The 23253-nt window shown below is 40.1% G+C and overlaps 1 protein-coding gene across 1 annotated transcript in view; it reads left to right on the top strand.

The window, feature by feature from the left end:
- The window catches only part of LOC101160056 (partitioning defective 3 homolog B), a gene marked incomplete in the record, with an annotated part of 92878 nt that overhangs the window by 4189 nt on the left and 65436 nt on the right, over positions 1 to 23253 (top strand). Inside the window, 1 exon segment of the mRNA XM_023950478.1 lies at positions 8825 to 8926. Within this exon segment, the coding sequence (XP_023806246.1) occupies positions 8825 to 8926 (102 nt within the window).

The raw sequence follows: 23253 nt of genomic DNA on the forward strand, positions 1-23253 counted from the left end.
GGTTGGAGGGAATCTCCCGTTGGGATAAATCCGTATTTTAAGTAGGACTCCTGATACTGTCTATTAAATGTAGCTTTCTTTTTTTGTGGAAGGCTCCTCTTCTGTCTCCTGGCTGGGCCTTTTCCACTTGGCAAAGAACCTTTCCAAAGACGTTTGTTTGGTTTTTAAACTTATTTTGCTAGTTCCTGGGTTTTATTTTAGCGGTATCCTGTCACGTGACCGAGACGAGCGAATTGGCCTGCGTCAAGAGTAACATAGACGGATGGAACAGAGAATCGGGCAATTTTTCAAAATAAAACATCTTTCAGATTTCGAAATAACAGAAGTAATGTAAGTTGTTTATTCTATCTGTGCGGCCCGGTTCCAAATGACCCATGGGCCGGTACCAGTCTGGGGGTTGGGGACGGCTGCGCTACAATATGTTTAAAACTAAAAATACAAGTGAATGTGTGCATTTAATGTAATTTCAACACTTTTAAAGTACAATAAGTCTGTGGATTCTTTTTAATAACATTGTTATGCTGTTGCTAATAAATGATGAGTATTTCTTAGCATTAATGTGACTCTGGTGCTGCGTGGTGGTTTTGCTGATGGTCTAGTCCGGTTGATACGTGGTGAGTTTGAGCTTCATGCAGCCGGTGAGACTTCCATCCGTTAACCGTGATCGTAGGTTGGTCTGAATGTTCTTTAGATGTGAGACAGACGGCTCACGTGTAGACGTCAGTACAGCAATACTCACACGCTGCAGTGTGTGGTATGTGACGGGCAGCGTGTTCGAAGTTTTGACAATCAGTGCGTGTTTTACTTTGCTGCCAGAGCCCTCTACACCCCCCCCCCCCCCCGTTCTGCTTAGTACTTTAACATCAAATTACCTTCATTTTTTTTATCCTGCATTGTGTTAAAATGAACTGTATGATTCAGAATCATTTAGTGATCATGTTTGATGCATCTAACAATTTTTTCCTCCCGTTGGAGATACTTTGTGTAAATTGGAGCTGAAACAAAGCAGAAATTTAAGTTTAGAGTTGTTAAGGATTCCTAACAAACTTCTTTTTAAACGGCATTTTATTTGTGTTTCTTATAATAGTTTATTACATGTTTCTAAACATGGATATATGGAGGGGGATGACCCCTAACGCTAGCTGTGGAAACTCAAAGAAGAGTTTGTATATTGAGGTCAAAAGGTGAAAAACTGTGAGTCCTTGTGTCTTGATTTTGTGGGGCGTCATTGTTTTCCTAACCTGTGTCAGCTATGTAATGTTAGGAGCTGTAATAAGCCACAGCAGATTGGGGAGAGGTGGAGTGGTTCAAGTGGAGCTAACGGAGTACTCGGTACAGAATGAGTCCTTCAAAGTGCTGTTTGCTCTAATTATGAGCTCTAATAGAAGGCTGAGGAAAGAGGACTGCAGTCAGCAGCTTTGTGGTGATGGATTAGCTCTGAGGAACAGCCAAGAGGGTTTGTTGGAAGAAAACAGGATTATGAAGGAAAACATCAATGTTCTACAAACTCATGTGGTTCCTGAGATCACTGTCAGGGAAAGTGAACGGATTCAGAGGAACAAAAGACGATTGGATGTTCAGAGGACAAGAAGGAGTGAAACGGTGGAGGCTGCTTCTGTGGGGGAGTCACCAGGAAGTTATTAGCTTCAGGCGTCTGTGACGTGTTGCTGTTTCTTTATGAATGACTCCCGGCTGCTGTGCAAACACTCCTTTTGGGGGCAGCTTTATTGAAGATGGGGGCGGGGTCCAATGGGAAGGACCCTGAATCAGACGAGGGGTGAGCTAAACCATGAATATACCCAAACCATGCAAACATGGTTTAGTTATATTCATTCCTAGAATAACTGAGTTTGATTAAGTCCCGAGGCGACTCAACTGTTTCTGCGTTTATCACGGGGAACAGGTAATGTTAGGGAGATGTGGGAGGAGCCTTCTGTCACCTGCACTGATCTTCCTGACTTGGTCCACCTTCATTTACATGTCAGATTTTCATCACAGCTCTACACAAGAACTTCAGAGTTTCTTCATTCATGTGATGAGGAGCCAAGTAGTCCTTCAGATATCATACACCTCTAAAAACAACAGAAAAAACCTGCATGTGTGTGCTTTTATTTCATTACTCAGATAAGTCACTGATAAGCTCCGCCTCCCAGATGGAGAACAATCATTCCTAAAGGGGAGGAGCTCACCACAAACACCAGGAATCCCTTCATTTGTCTTTTCTGTCCTCTGAGACGTAATCCATAGACCTTTGTCCTTTATCATCAACTATCACTAAAAACAGAGAGATTCTTTCTAATGAAGAAGTCAAGAAATGAACTCGTTCTGGTTTAGCAGAGGCCATCAGGTGACCCTAGATGGACCCAACACTGAGGTGAGGAACCCGTGTCATAATGGGGTCAGAACAAGGAGCAGTTGTTAGGTTACCCTGGTAACAAATGTAGGATTATATACTTGCATCAGATACCAAAGAGGCTAAAGGATTCAAATTCTAATCTCACTCCGATCATCTTTTGATCTGTTTTCAGATCCTTCCCAGTGGTCTTTTAATGACCATGATGCCGTTTTAGCTGAAAACCAAATACCTGTTATTTTCTAGGACATATTTGCGCAGAGTGGCAGGAGTTTATCAGAAACTCACCTCTGAGTTGTGTTTGGGATTGGAGCAATGAGCAACCACGCCCCTCTTCCCCTCCACGTTGCAGAGCGGACTGGATTATGGAGCTTGTGGTCCGGTCCGCCCAGCATATTTTCGATGTCCCCAATAAGATCTTTCTCAAATTGTCTGCTCCTGGTTCACATCCATTCCGATAAAGAAATACTCAGAAATTACATTTTTAAGTTTAATTTACTTTATAAATGTCCTCCATCATCAGAAAAATGACACAAGAACATGTTAGAGGTGTTTAATCCCATCCCAAGTTTAACTGGGTTGAAGGTTCCATCATTCAGCGGTTCTGAGCAGAACAGCAGCTGTGTTGTTTCAGAGCTTCCTCTGCTGAGCATCGACTGTCTTTGTTCTGCATGTTAGTTTGTATTTACGCTGGTTAGCAACATTTTTAAAACATTTAAAAAATCTTTTGCTCCCCAGAGTTTGGTAGACGGTGACCAACAGTACTGAAGGTTTTCTTCATTCACTTGAAAAAGTCTTATCCCTATCAACTGTTTACGGATGTTTTATTAAACTAACAAAGTAAATAGAAATTCAACAATGCTTAGACCTAAAGTTACTTTGACTTTGCACTTAACATATTTATTGGATATGAATTACAGTTCAGATGTGATGATGATAGCATTCTGGTGAATTTCTGCCACCTTCAGTTTGAAGTTTACCCAGTTAAATGTGAAAACTGTCTTTTTTAGGAATTCAAACAGAATTCAATTGATAGAAACCAGCAAAAAAACAGGAAATCCAAAGGTCAGAGCAAAGAGAGATAGGGACGAGGGAATACCATTTGATTTTTGAAGATGTTTATTTTTCTTTAATCATGTATAACTTCTGTCAAGTTCACATGAAGTCACACACCTGTGGGAAAAGTTTGGAGGTTTGAGTTCATGACCCAACAGCTGAATCCATTTGCAGCTTCAGTAAAAACCTCCTCTGTAGTTTGCTAATCAGATGAATTGGCTTTAGATTGACTGAATGAGGTTTTCACTGAAGTGACAGTGTTCTGATGCACTGACTGACAATCTGCAGCTCTGAGGCATTACTTCTCAGGTCTGTGTCAAATGCTTTGGGTGTCATCAGCCCATCTGTGCTGAACTTTCATTAAAAAAAGAAACTCGGGTCTTAATAAAAGTTCTGTTCATTGCGCTGCATGTTTGTGGTGGAATGTTCCTGCTGTCTGCTGTGAGAATCACTGGGACAGTATCGCAGCTCCAAAGCCTCAGTCACATGCATGCAAAAGGGGGGGGGGGGGGGGGGGGGGGGGGGGGTGACCTGCTGGCTGCTCTGGGTTTTTTGGTTGTCCGGGTCGTAGAGAGGAGCGACTGCATCTTAAGGGGAGCACAGGGGTGTCTGCAGTTCCCTAAAGGTTTGTACTGTTACGTCAAGGGACACCAAGAAAATGGACCTTACCATTTTCACGAGTGTGGTATGTGTGTTGTAAAGTATTTGTATGGATAATGGAAGTCACACACACTTATGCCGTACGGGTGATGCTGTCGTACGGTGTCTTTACGCCACTCTAGTCGTTAGTAAGGAGTGAGTACTGACTCCTTACTGACTGTGATCCATAATTGCCTGTTGGATGCCTGTAGGACGTCCACACAAACTACACTCTGATTTTCTTATTTCCACATTTCTAAGAGTCAGGCTGCAGCGAGGAGCGTGCACGTATCACGTGAACAGCTCTAACGGGCTCCTTGTCCAGTGTGCAAGATTTGGGGGGGGTTGAATAAATGAAAAATCTGTAAGACACACCTGCGTCTGTCCTAAGTCCCCCTTACTCACTCTTAGGTTTTGTAGAAGTGTTCCCTACGACCTGTAACTCCCAGCATGACCGTAAAAAAAAACGTTCATGAACATTTTCTCTCTACGGGTTCCCTGAGAGTAGAGAGACCTTGATATTTTGTACATGCCCAGTACAGGTTTGACCGTTTTTTGCCCACAGACGGCCCGTTTCCAGCCAATAGGAGAGTTTGTACTAAGACATAAAGCTGCTGTGAATCAGTGATTAAGGCTGTGTCCAAACCCCCCCTGACTCCTTACTACTAAAACACTAATAATTCTTACACCATGCTCACTACTTTTTTTATTTTATTTACTTATTTATGAAACGGTGGATGTGATGTCATCGATTTCACAAAGTTAAAATCGAATTAATAATAAATAAATTTAATTTAAATACTTTTTGGGGTGAAAATTTTCCGGCGCAATGCTTTGTGGTCTATATTTGCCGATCTAGTGAGCATCGATGCACACTGGTTTTTTGCAGAGACTTCTGGGAAATTTCTAGGGCTCTGGATTTGGAATTGTAGTTTCGGACAGCACTAGAAAATGGAGAACGCTCTATTTAGCGAGTAGGGAAGGAATTCAGACATGACGTTAGTTTTTTTGTTATTGTCTTTTAAATTTACTTTAATCTTTGTCCAAGTCACATAGGAGTTGTTTGGGTTTCCTGATAATCGTTTCTGTTGTTTAAGGCCGTTCAGGTGACATTTATCAGGCTATAGAACTAAAGCAAAACCATCAACTTTTTCTTTTGATAGTATTTCAAACGGTTTAAAGTGATTCACATGTTTGAGAAGAAACGTGTCCAAAAACATTTGACTGAAGGAAGTAAAGACTGCCAAAAAAGAAAGGGACATAAAGAGAATCTGCTGTCCGTCCAGTGGATGACATGTTTATTATTGTGTTATGGTGAATAATGAAAAGTCAGTTAAAAACTTTCCTTTGAGGCCTTTGAATGACGGCTGGGTTATGTTTAACTATGGATAAATACAGCTCCGTGTGCACAGGGCAGTTAGATTGACCGGAGTCTGGATCAAACCCCCTCCTCTGAACAGACCATAATGCTCCTGCACGTTGGTGTTACAGCAGTGCAGAACCACCTCCTCGTGTGGCTTTTGAGGTTCTGAAGGGAGGCTGCTGGAGAACCGGGTCTTCAGAAGGCAGTAGGTTGAGGTCTGTTAGTTTGCCTGAAAGTCACTGCAGGTTAATGCGTTTGCTAGAGGGGAACTAAACGATGAACATCCTGAACGTGCCCGGCATAGATCAGCATTTAGAGCCACATTCAGGGACATGGAGCCTGTCCCGCCCAGGCGTCTGACCCTGGAAGGATGATTTAATCCAGCGCCCCCCCCTCAGGAATGCTCTGACTCCCACCTTTCCGAGGTGTTTGTACCGGCGTGTACGTTGGTGTGTTGTTGTCTCAATATGTTGTTGAACAGCAGCTCTGTGTAGTCAGCTGTCCGGTACAGAGCCGCTGTCATTAATCACAGACTCAACATGGCGGTGAAAAGGGTTGGGGGGGGTTTGTAATCTGTGAGAGGCGACGGCGAGAGATGTGGGTGATGCATGGAGGAAAGAAACAAAGGACAGATGAGGAAAAGAAGGGCACTCAACAGGAGAAGAGCTAATGAAAGAGGGACAAAATAGACTTTTCTTTGGAGAAGAAACGGCGTTTGTGACTCTCTGCTTCTGCCTGATTCTTTTTAGGTCTGTTCTAAACTGGTTAGTTGTTCCTCTGGGTGCTCAGAGCTCATATTAGTTTGTTCTTTTTTAATCTCAAAGGCTAACCTGCTACTCTTTTGTGAAATTAAACCTTCTGTTTGATTAAACACAGTTTTTCTCCAGAATCTACTCCAAAAGCCTCTTTAGTTTCACATACAAGTGAGTCATACAAGTCAGACCAAATGGGAGCAAATGAATCCTTCTGTGCCTTATAGGCCAAAATGTTACCATTCCCTCAGCAAACTTTGTAAAAGCGATAACAACAAAGTTATTTTTCCCTGTTCTGCCCTCCTGTAGCCCTGCAGTCCTGGGAAACCTGTTCAGTAAGGGCAGAAGGGCAGTTGTCTGATGAAAAACAGGCTTTCGGTTTGGGTTTGTAAGGGATGGTTTGATCAAATTGATTAAATGATCTGAGTTAATAAGAGCTTAATAAATCAATAATCGATCTATAAAATTAGAGATCAATCTTTTATGCCTTTCCTTTTCCGGTGACCTAACAAATAACAGCAGTAAAGCGATGTAAGCTAGCTTGATGCTAACGTATAATAGAATTTCCCATAGGACGGCTAATGCTAACATTTAATGCTAATTTAATGCATGTATGTTTAGCAATGCTAAAGTGTAATGCTATAGTCCAGGGGTCGGGAACCTTTTTTGCCGAGAGAGCCATAAACGCCACATATTTTTAAATGTAATTTCGAAAGAGCCATACATTAATGTAGCGTCCCTTTCCCACACTGAGGCACGGAGACTTTACCTCTTCTAAGGTTCTTTATTCTGGTTACTGCAGACCGTAACAAACGCCGTACAATTAATTCAGCAGCTCCTAATCTCTCCCGCCGAAACGAGAGCGCTTCTCCCTACTTTATCTTCACCTGCTCCCGCTCCAGCCCTCCCATTTCCCTTATTTGGCCAATAGCTTAACCCCATTGGTCCAAACTACCTAACAACAGGCTGAGCGACAGAACTGAGAGCCAATCAGATCACTGCATGATGCGTTCCAGAACTCCAGAACTTTTAACGCGGCCCAACAGCCAAGTTAAACTAAGTCTGCGACAATATGTTTAAAACTAAATACACAAATCAATATGTGCATTTGATGTAATTTCAACATTTTTAAAGTACAATAAGTCTGTGGATTCTTTTTAATAACATCGTTATGCTGTTGCTAATAAATCACGAGTATTTCTCGTAGTAGTTTTGCTGATGGTCTAGTCTGGTTGATACGTGGTGAGTTTCTGCTTCATGCAGGCGTTGAGACTTTAAACGTGATCTTAGGTTGGTCTGAATGTTCTGTAGATGTGACAAAGACTGATCACATGCAGACGGGGAGCCAAACACACACTCACACGCTGCAGTGAGTGACGGGCAGCGGGTTTTACGTATTTACAATCCCTGCGCGGTTCACCTGCTGCCTGTCCCCACAACACCTCAGCCCCACCCCCTGCTTTCTCCCTCACACGTCCTTTCCTCGCATCTGCGCGCTCTTTCTCAGAGACGGGAGCGCGTAGTTTTAGGCATGGTAATTCACAGGTTTCCGGGTGGTACAAACTCTGTGAAATAATAGATAATAGTAAACTGATAGCGCTGGCGCAGATTTTTTTCTCCATGCACCACTACTACTGCGCGCCTCTGGCATCGCATCGCGCCCGAGAAGGACTGGTCTAATGAAAAAAATATATAATTAAAGATTTGCCTGCGAGCCACATGTGATCATCAAAAGAGCCATATATGGCTCGCGAGCCATAGGTTCCCGACCCCTGCTATAGTGCCAGCTCCGCCAAGTGGCCAAACTGAAACGCCTCCAGTAGAGGCAGAACATTTGTTTTTGAAATATTACACAGTTTAGAGACTTTACAAAGTTAATGATCGGCACATTTTTGTTGGAGTTTCTCCTTTGGAGAAGCCATGGAACACTGTATGGTGTTGCTCGGTTGGTAAGCTGAGAGGCTACCGTGCAGGAATCCAGGGTTCGATTCCTGGAGGGGGATAAACAATGGTACTGGGTCAATTACCATATCAATGGCGAGCAATTAACATAACCCAGTGAGGGCCCTTAGGCAAGACCCTTAACGCTACTGCCTCCCGAGCGCGGTTAAGCTGCAGCTCACCGCTCCCCCATGGGATGGGTTGTTATTTCGCCCGGGGGGCGGTTGTCCCCTGCCTAAATAAACATTCATTCATTTTCTGTACCGCTTTGTCCCTTTCGGGGTCACGGGGCTGCCGGAGCCTATCCCGGCTACTTGGGCGTAGGCAGGGGATGCCCTGGACAGGTCGCCAGTCTGTCGCAGGGTTACTAAATAAACATAAAGATTATTATTGCATTTCTATACCAATGTGCCTAAAGGTGTAAACCGTGTAAATTCAAAACTCGAATCAAGTGAATCGAAAGAAGAGAACAAATTTAGTTTAATCGTGAGTCGATTCGATCCAGGCTCTGCTGAATCGAATCAGATCGATTCTGCAAATGATTGGTGAAATCCAGCCCTAGTGTTTGTTGTTGGGGGATCTCTAAGAGTTGTATAACTTTATTTTTACATAATTATTTGCACATTTCCCTTTCTTTGCACCTGATCTCTGATGTCTGGAGCTGTTGTAGCAGTTGAATCTGGAATTGGGATCAGTAAAGTTGATGTTATCTTGTTGTAGGAAGGAGATGTTCTGGTCCGGACTCACCATGTTGAATACTGCGATGGAGGGATCCTGGATCCTGATGACATTCTTAGTGATCTGGTGGATGACAGGGACAAGGTAAGAGGCTCCTCTGTGTCTACTGAAGGCTTTTCTAACGGATGGATCTGACAGATTTAGGTCATCTTTCATCAACAAAACCAGCTATTAATCAGATCATTCCTGAATGGATTTACTTTTATTTTTAATCTTTCCACAGTTTTTTTTTTAAAGTTTATATCAATACCTGGGCATAAATGTTTTTATAACTAATACAAATATATTTCTTCAAAAGAACCTAATATATTGTGATATAATATTGATTTAGAATTTGATTTAATCTTGAATCAAACTGAGCTGTAGTTGTTTTTTTGCTAAGTTCTCTTCAATGACAGCGTTAATAGAACTGTTTTACCTCCTTTATTTCTTTCTGTGCATGTTTTACTGTGGATTTTGTATAATGCTGTGAGTGTAACTGTATTTTAGAAGAGTCGTGTGCCTTTTATTGTGTGTGTGGGTGTGTGTGTGTGTGTGTGTGTATGGGTGTGTGTGTGTGTGTGTGTGTGGTTACACAGTCACCTGGAAGCCTTTCACTTGAATAAAATATTGTGTTTTCAGCAAAATTCAAAGCTAAAGGTTTGAACTTGCCTGCAGCATGAGCCTGCTGTTATTAACAGCCCCCTTTTGGCAAACTCCATCCATACATTTCAGTCTGCATATCTTACCTCGGGGAGTCTCTTATACTTTCACTTTCCATGTCTAAGTTTTGGACCCACATATCCCAGCATTATTGTAAAATGAAAATGTGATCAATAAAAAAACCCTCATATTCACCAGTGTGGGCATTTGAAATGAGCTGGGTGCTAAAATGAAGTTTTGACGCAGCTAACTCCTGGTTCAGAAGGGGGCGGAGGAGTCAGAGCGCGGTCCATCTGGAAGTCTACTGGGAAAAGTTTAGTCTTTATGTGAAATTTTGACAGATCTAACACGAATGAACCACGTTAAAACCACAGAAGTACGACTAAACCACGCAAAGAACACGTAAACCAACGTAGAATGTGAGCCGTGTGTGATTATTGTGCTGTTTATATGCAATTCATCAGTGATTTGTGCGTCAATTATGTAATTTGGACGTGATGTGTGTGTCGTATACGCGATATAGAAGTTAAATGTCGGTGGTAAACGCGTGAAAAAGCCATTAGACGTACATAGAACGGTGAAAGACACAAATTTGTGTATGCATCTTACAAAAATTACTCACAATTATACACATCGACAAATAAGCAACCAAAGAAACAACGTATGCATCACTAAAGACCGACCTTTCATCTGGAAGATGTGCTCATGTGTATGGACTGGCTGGGTGACGGTATTTCTGTGCCTTAAGGGCACAGACGTATTGTGGAAATTGTTTTGTGATCATCAAGAACACCATTGATGATGTTGTCGGTTTCTCTTGGTCTGCCACAACACAGATTCTGGTTTGGTTCATTCTGGTTCAGTTCTTCAGCTCGTCCACAGTCATTTCCAAATATTTGAGAGCACAGATGAAAACTTGGGCTTTTGTTTTTAGTTCACTTCTCTTCTTCCCATAAATTCAATAAGAGATATTTCAAGTGTTTTTATGGTGAAAATTACAGTTTATTGTGCTGCATATTTTGAAACTGTTGTTTTTGTTATAAAAGGATAATTCCCTGAAACAGTTTCTCTGTAATTTTATGAAATCCTTCTTAACTCTTTAGTTTTAGTTCATTAACTAACTAAAAGCAGTTTTGTCGTTTGTTTGCACGCCTCACTTATGGCTATGAAACTGTTTTCTACCAACATGAGGTCGATAAACTCTGAATCATCCATTTTTAAACTGCAGTTATTAACATTTTGATGGTAATCTGCTCTTATTTCATAGACTGTAGTTCTGCTGCATGATACATTATTATTGTTCTATAGATGGTGTGAAATAATGGAACTCACTAGAGTTATTAAGTTTGAAAACGTGGCTGCCTTCAGATCTGAATTGGAGATATCTTGGATTTTGGTTTAGTTTGCTAATCGTCTGCCCCTGTTCCATGCTTTATACCTTTTGCTGTTCAACAAAAGAACAACATCTACAACTATGTACACATTATTCCTCAAAATGAATAGTAGTATATAAACATCAAAAAACGTAGTTGAAAACAACTCAAATTGAATTGAAAAACATCTTTCTTTAATTTTGTTCAGAATTTTGGCAATGAGAGAAAACCTCATGACCGTAAAGGTTGTAATTACTTGTTCTTTTGTAAACCTTTTTTGTGTTTTATATGGCAGACCATTTTATGAGCTTTGTACATTTAACATTGTTATTTCTCCTTTTTCTACTGGATCTAAGAACATACTATTAATGTTACTGTTTATATTAGTAGTTGCGTCCTAAAACAGTTAAATGGGAATATAAATTACCCTGTTGGGTCCTAGATTAAGGAAATAATCATTTATCTGCTGGTGTTTGTGAAAACGTTTGGAGGTCGTCCTGTGGTCAGTGACGTCTTCAATGTCTGGTTCATGCATTAACCTTTTTATGTATTTGTTTGAAAAATGACATTTTGTAAGTCACATTACCACTTTAAAATAATATAAAAAATTGCAACAAAAGGCTAAGCTTGTTAGTATCAACTGGTAAAATTCCACATGACAAATCCTATGTATAGATAATCAATGAACTTACTAACCCGGAAGTAATGGGTCAGTTTTTAAATCAAGTTTTCCTTTGACTTATATTCACCCACTAATGCTAGTGGAAGAATTTCTTTTACAAATAAACATTGTTTAAACGACCTGATATTTTAAATGGTTATAATAGGAATGTTACAGACTGTTGACTTTGAACCACGCTGCTTTTTGAAAACAGACTTTAGATGCAGCCATACGGCCGCCGCGCACCTGCTGACAACCAAATATAAAAGCGCTTGAATCCCAGAAAATACAGATTTCAATAGTTGGGTGAAATGAAATGCCAGACACTAATATCCTCCCGGCACACACAATGGTGGGGCTGTCTGATACACCGACACACACACAGAAGAAATAACATGTACAGAATGATATCTAGCCGCACACACTTCTGAGCAGCAGAGATTGCATATGAAATGAAAGTGTGAAATATTCATTGGATTCTGAAGCGAGGCTTTCATTGTATTACTGGACTCAGATGAATAAATGGCTCCTAATCCCAGATGAGTGTTTTACTGTCGGCAGTCTGAGTCTGCCCAGCTTTAGGATTTTATGATGAACATAAACAGAATATATTTGAAACCCGCTGAAAGCACGAAAGAAGAAAAAAAAACAATTACCCGAATTTATGGTTGAAATGTACAAGTGATATGAAGTGATTCGGTGGAGAAGATGGTTTGAGTGTCTGAGTGAGCTGCTGCAGGGCAAACGGGGCAAACTCTCCTCTTTGGCCTCATTTCCATGCTGGATTACAAAGTGATCTGCCTCTGGATCCACTGATGACCTCAGATCTTCTGGCTTCAGTGACCGTCTTCAGTTTTCCCAGTCCTGTCTGTGGTTTCATGAGTCTTCTATATTAGCTGGGTTCAGGATTCAGCCTCCTCAAGGGTCGAGTCAAGAGTGACGACGTCCATAGAAAATGGTCTATTTCCGGCTTTAAGCCCATAAAGGCCGTTTAATCCATTTTTTCTAGATATGTATGCCGTCATGGTAGGGCGGCAGTGGCCCAGGTGGTTGAACAGGGCGCCCAATGATCCGAGGATCGGGGGTTCAATCCCCATTCCCCCCAGTCAACTGTCAAGACACTGGGACATTCTTGCACATTCACTCACTAGCCACGCCCCCAGAGGGGCTGCAGGCGCACACCGGCAGCCACGTCTCTGCCCGTCTGCCCCAGGGCAGCTGTGGCTTCATCAGTAGTTACCATCACCAAGTATGAAAGAATAATGGACACATTTAGCATCTGGAAAAGAACAGATAAATCCAAACCAATATTAATATTATTATTATGTTGGAGCCAGACAACGTCAGTAAGCAGTGATCGGTCCGAGTTGGTAAAAACAAAACAAAATGTAAAGGTTCTGTGTGATTTCTCAGATTTCTTTAGACCAACAGCCTGTAGCACCACTCTCTTGAAACATAGTTTTATTATTTTTCTAATGTTTTATTTCACATTGTTCTTTAAATTCACTCCATTTTATGCCAAAGCCCAACAAAAGAAAGCAGAAAAGTGTAGCTTCCCTTCAGCAGTTGTATGTTGTTGTTGAAAATTCCCAAAGCATTCTTTGCATCTCGTCTTTATGGTTGCAGTTTTCTTTAAAGATAAGGAGATGTAAGGGGAAAATCTAAAGCATTCATCACTTGCACTAAATGAAAAATGTGTTTCAGGAATTTAGGCCACACCCTCAAACACGTTTACAGTCATTGTTGTAGATTTGTTTTATTTTTTTAAAGGAAAAGCACTTTAAAAAATGATGGAACTTTAATGAGATAAAAAAATAAAGCCTTTGAAATGAATGACCAGCACATAAACAATTTAGTACTGTATTTCTGCAAATCAACTTTTGTCACGTTTTGCTTCTACAGTATATATGACCTATAGCTACTATATCTGTCAAGACATCATCAGACCTTAGGCTTGTTAAGTGTGACTTACAGTTTGCTGTGTGATTAGACTTTCAGGTCCTAAAGAAATGGAAGGTTTATGGTCTGTCTACCCTTTTCAAGGACCTTGAGAAACACCTGATCACCTGCTCACAAGGTCAAACACGCCAGCTGCCGTGCACGGCTACTGGGATAAATGCCAAACTACATCTAAGGAGTTATTGACCTGCAACAGTTTATAGTTTTGTTTGATTAATCATGTTTATGTTGAAAGCATCAATTTCTGTTTTTATTTAACCAAGTCAGTTCATGTTAGAAGTGAAGGGGAAACGCCTCCACTTCAGGTGATGACTGACCTTTTGACCTTAAAATCTCAGAAAGGCAGTCAGGGCAATTGATTGTAGACATTGGTACGTAGAGTTTAATTATTTATCATAAGCACAACTGAAACATCTATTAATTTATTATGACCATAGAAAATGCTATAATATTGTAACAAGTTGTTGTTAAGTCTATGTAATGTCTTTATTGTATAGATCCTTATGCTCTGCTGCTGATTTATCTGATTTGTAATTAAATGACCAGGCTGCCCCCCCCCCCCCCCCCCCTTCGCTTAACACTAGCTGGGATTGGCTCCAGCAGCCTCTGAAAGGGATTGATTGATTGATTGATTGATTGATTGATTGATTGATTGATTGATTGATTAGTTGTTTAAGCAATTTCAGCAATGAAAACAAACAAAAAAAAGAAAAAGAGAAAAAAACAGTAGATAGATGAATCAATCATTCTCAGGATATATAGAGTTTGATTAATGGTGTAAAGGAGGTAGGAAGAGGTGAATGTATACAATCCCACCTCTATACATTCAGCAGGTTTGGAAGATGGATGAAGAGAAAATAAATGTAAATGATTTCAAAAATGAATTCTTACCAATGTGCAATTTTCTGGATTTATTATAACTTGATATTTGCTTTTCAGTGATTGTAGCATGAGGATGATTTGAATGCCTATGTTGAGTTCTTTTGGCCAATTTAATGGTTTTAGATTTTGTGGTCATGATTTAGGTGGAAAGCTGCTTCAATATGTTAGGATGGCTGCATCCATAGGCGTGTTATTTTAGCTGCACATATGTGTAGATGGTTGTTTTCATTATTCATAGAGTCTATGGTAATGACCCATACAAACACAAGGGTGAGAAGTAAATGGAAAAACACGCGGTGTGAAAAAGCATGATGTCTTTTTAAGGGCAGCGCCAATATTATTCCCAGCAGTTGGTCATTTTAAAGAGGGCTAAACGGTCAAAGGTCGCTGGAAAACTGTATGTGTGTGCGTTTGTGTGTGTGATGATACAAAATGAGTAACGACTCTTTTCAATGGGTTACTAAAAACACCTATCAATGCCAATTTCAATTCAATTTCTTTATTTTAAACACAAATATAAACAAACAAGCGAATAAAACAAGACGGTGTGCTGGAAAAGGGTTGAAGAGAAATCCTGTCTGACTCCGCCCCTTTTTTACACCACCTGGTGATATATCTATTTACAGTTTTCTCCAGAACATTGACATTACATTCTGCACAGCACCTTTGCAGAAGTGACATTTTTGTTTTAATTGATCCTTTCTTGCCTTGTACGGTTCCATCAGTGACATCTTTTCTTAAATAAATGTAAAGTATTGGTTTGTTTTAAACCTTCATCCAGTCTGTTCCATAAATCCACACCACAAATTGTTTAGCACATTTTCTTTTTTGTAGTGCGAATTCTCTGCTTTTTGAAGTTCAGCTGATTTCTTAACTCCCATCTCTGTCCTTAAACATTTGTTGTATGTTTATTGGTAGTTATCTTATTTCTGGCTTTATACATGATGAGTGCTGCTTTAAGTTTGACTTGTTACCTTAATTTCAATAAACCCAACTTTAGTAATAGTGGGTTTGTATGTGTCCCATAATCCACACCATGAACTATTCCAATAGCTTTTTTTTGTAGGATGTACAAACAGTGTCGATTTGTTTTCTAAGCATTTCCCCAAACACCTACACTGTACTGTAAATATTGTAGTATTATCAATGTAAATATTTGTTTGTGAGTGTATGACACGTTTTCCCCATAACTGCTATGCATTTATCAAGTTTAGCTCTGACAGGCTTTATTTGCGGCTTCCAGCTTATTTTGTCGTCTAAAATTAAGGAATTCAATTTCAGTCACTCTTTTAAAAACATGATTATCAATAACAACTTTTATTTCTAAATTTGCAGGGATATGGCGATTTCCAAAAATCCTGACTTTTGTTTTGTTAACATTGAGTGAGAGTGTATTTTTGTCAACTAATTGTTTTAGGTTCCCCAATTCTGTATTTACCATTTTATTACTTCCTTTAAGATATCAGATGAAACTTAAAATGTTTCAAAGTGTTTTTTCAAAAGTAAGTGGTTTCTCATTGTTACCATTATATAGATAAATAAACCACAAAGCACCGCCTCTACTAAAACATTTGTGTTTTAACCTCTGACCCTTATTCCTACTGGAGATTTCACATTCAGATTTTAAGGAGGACTTGCAGATATTTGACACACCCGTATTCGCGTCAGCCTTTCTCTCTGGCCTGTCTGTATTTGTTTGAAAATGAAAGGTTCGCCTTTACTTTGATTTGTCCTGTATTTTGCAATAAAGCATCCAAGCCTGCAAAGATCTTCCAAACTCAGTCCTAAATAAGGTCTCCACTTAACCTATGAAACATGTTTTTGAAGTTTGGGAAGAAGCCCCAGCCGCTGTTATTGCAGCAGGGCTAACCACTACACCACTGGGTATCTATCGATACTATATATTAGGCAGTATTTTTGAAAACAAAAGGCAGAGACTTGGTACAGTTGCCAAAACGGTGGTTTATGAATATTTAATTCACCACTAATAAGAACGTTAAAGCAAAGGGAGAAGTGTGTCATAAATGATGGGATTTGTTGGATGTCTGTTGTTGAACTGTTTGGGTTTAAAATGTTGGGATTAAATGTAGAATTTGTCAGAGGCCACCTACACAAAAGCCGCTTACTCTGTTTGTCAGAAGACTCGATTTCCCACTTCCTCTCCAGTCCCATTGTTCCGATCTCTTTAATGGTTCAATTGAGGTTGACACTTCAACCAGCAGAACATTCAATCAAAAACTCACAATGTGTGCCGGGCCAAATGATGAGCTACCCAGGAACGCCGTCAGAAACTGCCGGCTGTCTATTGTCTTCATTATCTTGTCACACCAGGATAAGCAGCTATGAATAATCACATTAGCAGCGCATCGTCTTCACTTACAAACACTTTAACTGTGGTTTGCTGTCTGACGGACATGTTGGTTGCTGGGACCGCTGTTCTTTGCCAAATGTTTGGAAGTTTCTGTCGCTGTGTGCGTTCTACACAGATTAAATTTTCACCTAATGTGTGATGAAAGCTAGGAGAGGATTATGGTGCATTACACATAAAATCCCTCCAAACAAGGTCATAATTGTTGTATCGGTTTGGATTGGGCTTGTCTGGGAAAACACATCCTTGTTGGGTGGAAGAATGAGGCGCAGAACTATAGACACACCCAGGAACTTGGAGATTACTCTGTTGTTTTTAGAACGTGTTGTCTGGAGATTAAAAAAGAAAACATCTGGAATCTTAACAAATTCAAAGAGAGATTCATTAAAGATTTTTTTAACCTTGATTTCTGATCTTGAAACATTACATACATTTTCTTGAAACATTTTAACGTTTATAACATTTTAATGTTGCCTTTCTATCCTCTCATTTACGCTGCAGATTTATTGCAAATGTGAATTTTAGGTAATTAGTAAAGAATCCCTTTAACTTGTCTAGATCAGTGTTTTTCAACCTTTTTTGAGCCACGGCACACTTTAACCTTAAAAAAAATCCCGCGGCACACCAGCATCCAAAAAAAAAAAAAAGGAGAAACTCATGGTCTGTATTGATCTACAGTCCCTCCACAATCTCACATGCATTTTTGAGATAATTGTTGCAGAAAAAGCTGGAAACTGCAGCTGTTTTTTTTTCTAAAAAATACAATAAAAGTTAAGTTAGAAGATTTAAAAACAGATTGATGTGTGTTCGTTGTTTCAAGACGTTTAACAACAGATCTCCTTGTGCGCTGTCAATCTCATGACCCAATGCATCATGGGAGATGTAGTGCATAAAACGGCCGGAGATCGGTTTTCGGAGCCTCATTGTTTTGTTCACTTGTTCCACGGTCTGATACCGGATTCTGTGCAAAGCTACACCGCTAAAGACGAGCTTTAGCTGCTATTTTTGTTAGAACTGAGCGACTTTACGAGCTAAATCGGGACAAGGAAGTGAAGACTTTAACCACGTCTGATTGGTCAGACTGATGACATGTGATTAAGCTCCCCAAGAATGATTGGTGGAGACAGTTAAAGGGACGGGACTTTTCCAAAATACAGCCGAAGGTGCAGCTGAATCGCGGTACTGTACAGTCATTCTTATCAAAATGTCTTTAATAAAATAAAATAAACGCAAAGAAAATGTATTTTACATCTTTTATATTCCTAACTCCTCAGTGTTTTATCAGGGCCTGTTTGGATGAACACAGAGCTGAAATCCTGGAGATGGGAAATGTTTTTAGATCAGTTAATGAGGGCAATTTTCCACGGCACACTTGACCATCTCCCACGGCACACTAGTGTGCCGTGGGAGATGGTTGAAAAACACTGGTCTAGATAACTTGTGTGTTCATTTCCATGTTTGTGGAACAAATGAATCTTCTCCTGTTGCCCATAAACAGATTTAAACTGTTTAATCCATTTTTTGTTCTCTGGAAAGGGCTTTTTGTCTCCAGATTAGATTAGATGACATCTATTGTTATTCCACATGTTCAAGAACAAGGCAACAAAATTCAGTTTAGGTCCAACCTGTAGTGCAATAATCAGCAAGTGAAGGATACAAGTGTATGAAAAAAACATGTACAACAAAAACAGAATAATATGTACAGATTGGGATATGAACATAATGGAGAGTTTATAATAACGATTATCAAGATAGATATGTTTATAGTATCCAGACTTTTACAAATGTATATGTGCAGTAGATAATGTGGAGAATTGTGTTGGTTTTGGTGAGAGTGTAGGGGTGAATGCAGGAGCCAATGAGTTTGTGAGGAGACGTCACTGGAACAACACAATGCCTAGGTCTGCTGGGTCTTCTTCAGGGAACCTGAAGCGTCTACAATTCTATTCAGTTCAATTTCATTTCTATTGCCAAATATTAAAACAATAGTCGTCTCAATGGGCTTCATACCAGTAATTGTATAAGAACATGAAATCAGTCAGAGAATTCAATAGGTAATTGCTAAACTAAATTGAACAGACTAAGCTTAAACGGGGCATCCCTGCCAATAGACCCTCCTTCTTGGGAGAAGAATTAACTTATCTAACCCTATAATAGGCCTGCACAATAAATCCCAAATTTATCGTCATCGCTGTATCAAGCTGTGCAATATGCAAACTGCAAAAGATGGCGAAAATTGCGATAAATGGTTAACTTAAATGTGTCACAACAAATGTATGGCTGCTTGAATTATTTAACGAATAAAATAAATCCCTTTACGCATTTGACCAATCAGATGGACTCCTTTACATCATTGACCAATCGGATTGACCCCTTTTATGTTAGATGTTTGTCTCCTATGTAGACAAGGGTCATGGAGTGTAATTTAAGTTAAGTTGACTGTTATTTACTTGAAACTGTTGCAGCAAAATAGAAATGATATTTTTGATGGTTTTGTTATTTGTTTGCAAGTTATATCGCAATATTAATCACTAAATCGCAAATCGTGCGTTTTCCTCATAATGTGCAGCTCTTCTCCACAACGACACGTTTTAGTAGTTTAATAGCTGGACTTTATCCTGATGGCTGGGGGCGCGAGACGAGCCTGAGGCGGGGGCCACAGCCGAGTACACAGCAAGAACAGTCGCTCAAAGAAGTTTGATGGTGTATCAAAAAAGGTGAAATGAAATACATTTTATGGTCGGGATTAGTTCAGTGAAAAATATAACCGTCATTGTTGGGAAAAGGAAAGAGAAAAGATTTCTTTTCTGTCATTAGGGTCCTGACTAGAATAGTGTCTGTTTGTGTTTGTTTTTTGCTTTGCCATTTTATTTTTCCAGTTTCTTGTCCTCGCTGTGCCCAATACATTCAAACCTTTAGATACACAACACACTGACACACAACATTCAGCCAAAGAACACACACACACACACACACCTCAAAGTGTATGAAGAGAAAGGAGTCTCCTTAAAAACAATCTCTGCTGTGGTGCAGCCTGGTACCTTACAGACATGGGACGTTCCACATGGTCGCGCACACAGATGGCGAATACGGCGTCACTCGTGTTGCACATTCTGAATGCGTCGGCTGCGCGCCATTAGCCTGATTGCTTGCTGCTCGTCACACATGAACAATAAAAGCAGAGGAGAGTAAAAACATAGAGCTGTTTTTAACGATTTCATTTAATGCTTTAATTTTAATATTGTTCCTTCATGACAGAAATGACTTGATGGTTTCACGTAGACACAGATACTGAATCACACACTGCTCAAAGACGACAAAGGGAAAGAGACTTTATCTCTGATGGTGGATTCAGCATCCCTCTGTCTTTGTCAGTGTGCATGCATGTGGATTTATACAGAGCAGTCTATGCTGCTCTCACTTATGGAGCCTTTATGGTGGTGTATAATGTGGTCGGGTTGTAGGTTTTAGTTGGAGAAAGAACAAAGCGTTTGACAAAAAAGACACTTTTGGTTTTCTGCGACAAAAGTTTCAACTTTTGATGTTTATTTTTTTTAAATAAAAAACTTATTGTAACCTTTTTGTTTTTAATGTATCTCTAAAAAAGCCCCAGTTACATGTTGGCAGAGACCAGGTTGTTTCTGTCAAACCAAAATGACGTACTTTCCCTTTTTTGAAGTGAGATGTTCTCTTGAGTTTTATTTTTTTTTCCAATAATTGCAGTTTTTTTCCCTGAAGGTGATTCAGGCTGAGCCCATGTGTAATTATCTCTCTGTTACAGTGAGAGGCTGTTCATTATGACAGGATGAAGAGGAGACAGCATTGGGATCTCAGCGTAGTGATGCTAAGTGCTCTCACACTTCTCTGCAGCTCTTTGTTCTGCCTTTCAGAGGCCTCATTTGGTCTTCTCTCCTGCGCTCTCGGTCCCAGCTAACTCACCTGTCAATAACACCTAAGTAAGTGGCCTCTTTTGTCTCTTCCCTCTGCGTTTCTGGACTCGTCCCGTTTTCTGGTTTTTGATGAATGGTCATTTTCTGAGATCTCCTCCCGTTTTCCCCTTTTCTCTCCCTCAGTTAAAGCTCTTTTTTTCACCCTTTCCTCTAATGAACCCAATCAGTTCTGAGTCACTCCTGCTCACGTGCACACGTGCACACGTGCACACGGACCCTTCATTTGTCAGAGTACAGACGGCTTCGGACGTGTTACATATGTGGGCCTTCCACCAGAAACCCAGGGGGTCAATTGAATAAAGGCTTCACGGAGAAAAGAGGGTGACGCTCGTGTGCGATGATCAGACAGGAAGCCCGGGGGGGAGGGCATCAGAGGGGGGAGACGGATGGCTAAAACAGCTAAGAGCATATAGGAGCAGAAACTAAAGGTTGCAGAAGAGAAAGGGGTTAATTGCTGGAGTGAATAAAAGAAAAGGTGGAGGGCAGGGCGGTGATTACAGGAGAGTAGGAGAGAAAGGGAAATAAAGACAAATGTGGGGTTAATGGTGAGGGTGGAGGAGGGGGGCACGGGGTGACAGAGTGAGGCAACATGGCAGCCACATATGGAAGATTGATTGTGACTGATGGAGAAAAGGTTAGAGAGAGATTGAAATGAAACACATCTGAAAGTGAAAGGGTTAATTAGGAGAATAATGATGGGTCGAGCCGGGAGTCTTCATGGACCTCAGCTCTTAATTAAGAAGGCACATCTGCACCTGGGCCCCCACTATTACTGTATGAAACCCCGCGTGTGATCAAATGATGTGGCTGGACTCCAGCTCATGGTGGATTCATGCTGATGTCAATAGACTTAATGAAGGGCCGAGCGGGGATTTGCTTTAGAACGGCTCCAGTCTGCAGTGGAGTCAGAGTCCTGTTGGTTTAACCGCTGAACACGTGTCTGTTCCTCTGAGCGTCTTCATGACCACGTGTTTGTGTCGCCAACCTTAACCTCTATCCGGGCCCGAGGATCCATTCCTGAAAGGAGATCAACGATGCACAGATCCAACCACGATTCTTACTGTATATTATATTTAAACGGTTGCTTTATGTTTGTCTTTTCACTGGATGCATGAACGTTTAAATAATATGGATTTAATTTATTCCTTTGATTTGAAACAAGAGATGAGAATCAACAAAACATAGCAGATATAAAAACACAAAGATTTAGAAAGAAAAAAATGTTTTTATCACTTTAAACAATTTTATTTGATTTTAATTTGAAATGGTTTATTTCAAGCAATCAAAGCAAGCATAATGCACAAAACAATACAATCAGCAGTTATACATTCATATAAAGACGTATCAAACTTAGGATAATTCAGCATTAAATTAAAGGGAGTGGAAGGAAGTAAATGTACATAATTCCACCCCTGTTCTACCGTAACCATTTTATTACATGATTTATCGTTATCCGGTTCCTAACTTTATCAGACAGAATTAAGAATCCTTGGGTATCAATAAAGCACATGACAGAGATGATGTACCTAATAATTATGTGACAATAGACATAACACTCTTTTAGAAATCCACATGCAGATCAGTTACGGTTTATAAAATATGTGCAGATTATTTTTCATTAAAAAAATAATACTATATCAGAAAAAATAGACAGAAATCATAGAATCTGCAGATGACGTATTTTTCATTAGAACTATCATGACTATAAATAAAGTTAGACTCTAAAGTTTTTCTGTCAACTTCCTGGTTAACTTCAGCAGGAAACAAAACATAAACATCACTGTTGCTCACCAGATGTTGGAAGTATTATCATTTCCATGTTTTTTACCGTTTTAGTTATTTAAATTGTCAAATATTTTTAAAGCAAAATCAGTTTTTCTGAGTTTTTTGATAAACTGAATTTCATGTGATAGTTTGACCTTGAAGATGAGAACCTTCACAGAAACTCTGAAGGTTTATGATGGTAGCTCATTCGCTTTCTTTAGTTTATTTACTGAAAATCCAATATTATTCTGCGGTTGCAGAATTATAATTCCATTTACATTTACAGAGATTTTGAATCGTGAATCTCAGGCGTCACAGAAGTTTGTACTCGATTCTCTGGAACAGATCGCAACAATCTGAGTATTTGGACACTGGTTCCAGCCGGTCATGTTCCTGCAGAACGTTCCTGTTCTGTTAAATGGAAACCCTGGAGACCTGACCTGATCCTCCTCCACATCCCTACATGAAGCAAAGGTTTGGGCTGAAAGCGGTGACATTCCTGTCTTGGAAGAGTTTTTGTCTCTCGGAGAGCTGATCTACATGTCGGCCTGTTATGCATATGAAAATGTTTGCCCCTTAAGCACAAATAATTCAGTACAAAGATGGATTTGATTAGCGGCGCTCTGACCTGATGATGCCATCTGTTTGGTAGACTAATGTAATCTCTGAGTTGGCTCTGAGCCCGTCCCTTCACCTCAATCGTAGAGGTCTTTGAAGGACCACCGCTCTCGTCACAGACAAACTGTGAGATAAGAGTGCATTCAAGGATGATTCATGGTAAATGCTGTCATCACACACACCTGCAACCCCCC

This window comes from Oryzias latipes, chromosome 21 (genome assembly GCF_002234675.1).
Source record: "Oryzias latipes chromosome 21, ASM223467v1".
NCBI lineage: Eukaryota > Metazoa > Chordata > Actinopteri > Beloniformes > Adrianichthyidae > Oryzias > Oryzias latipes.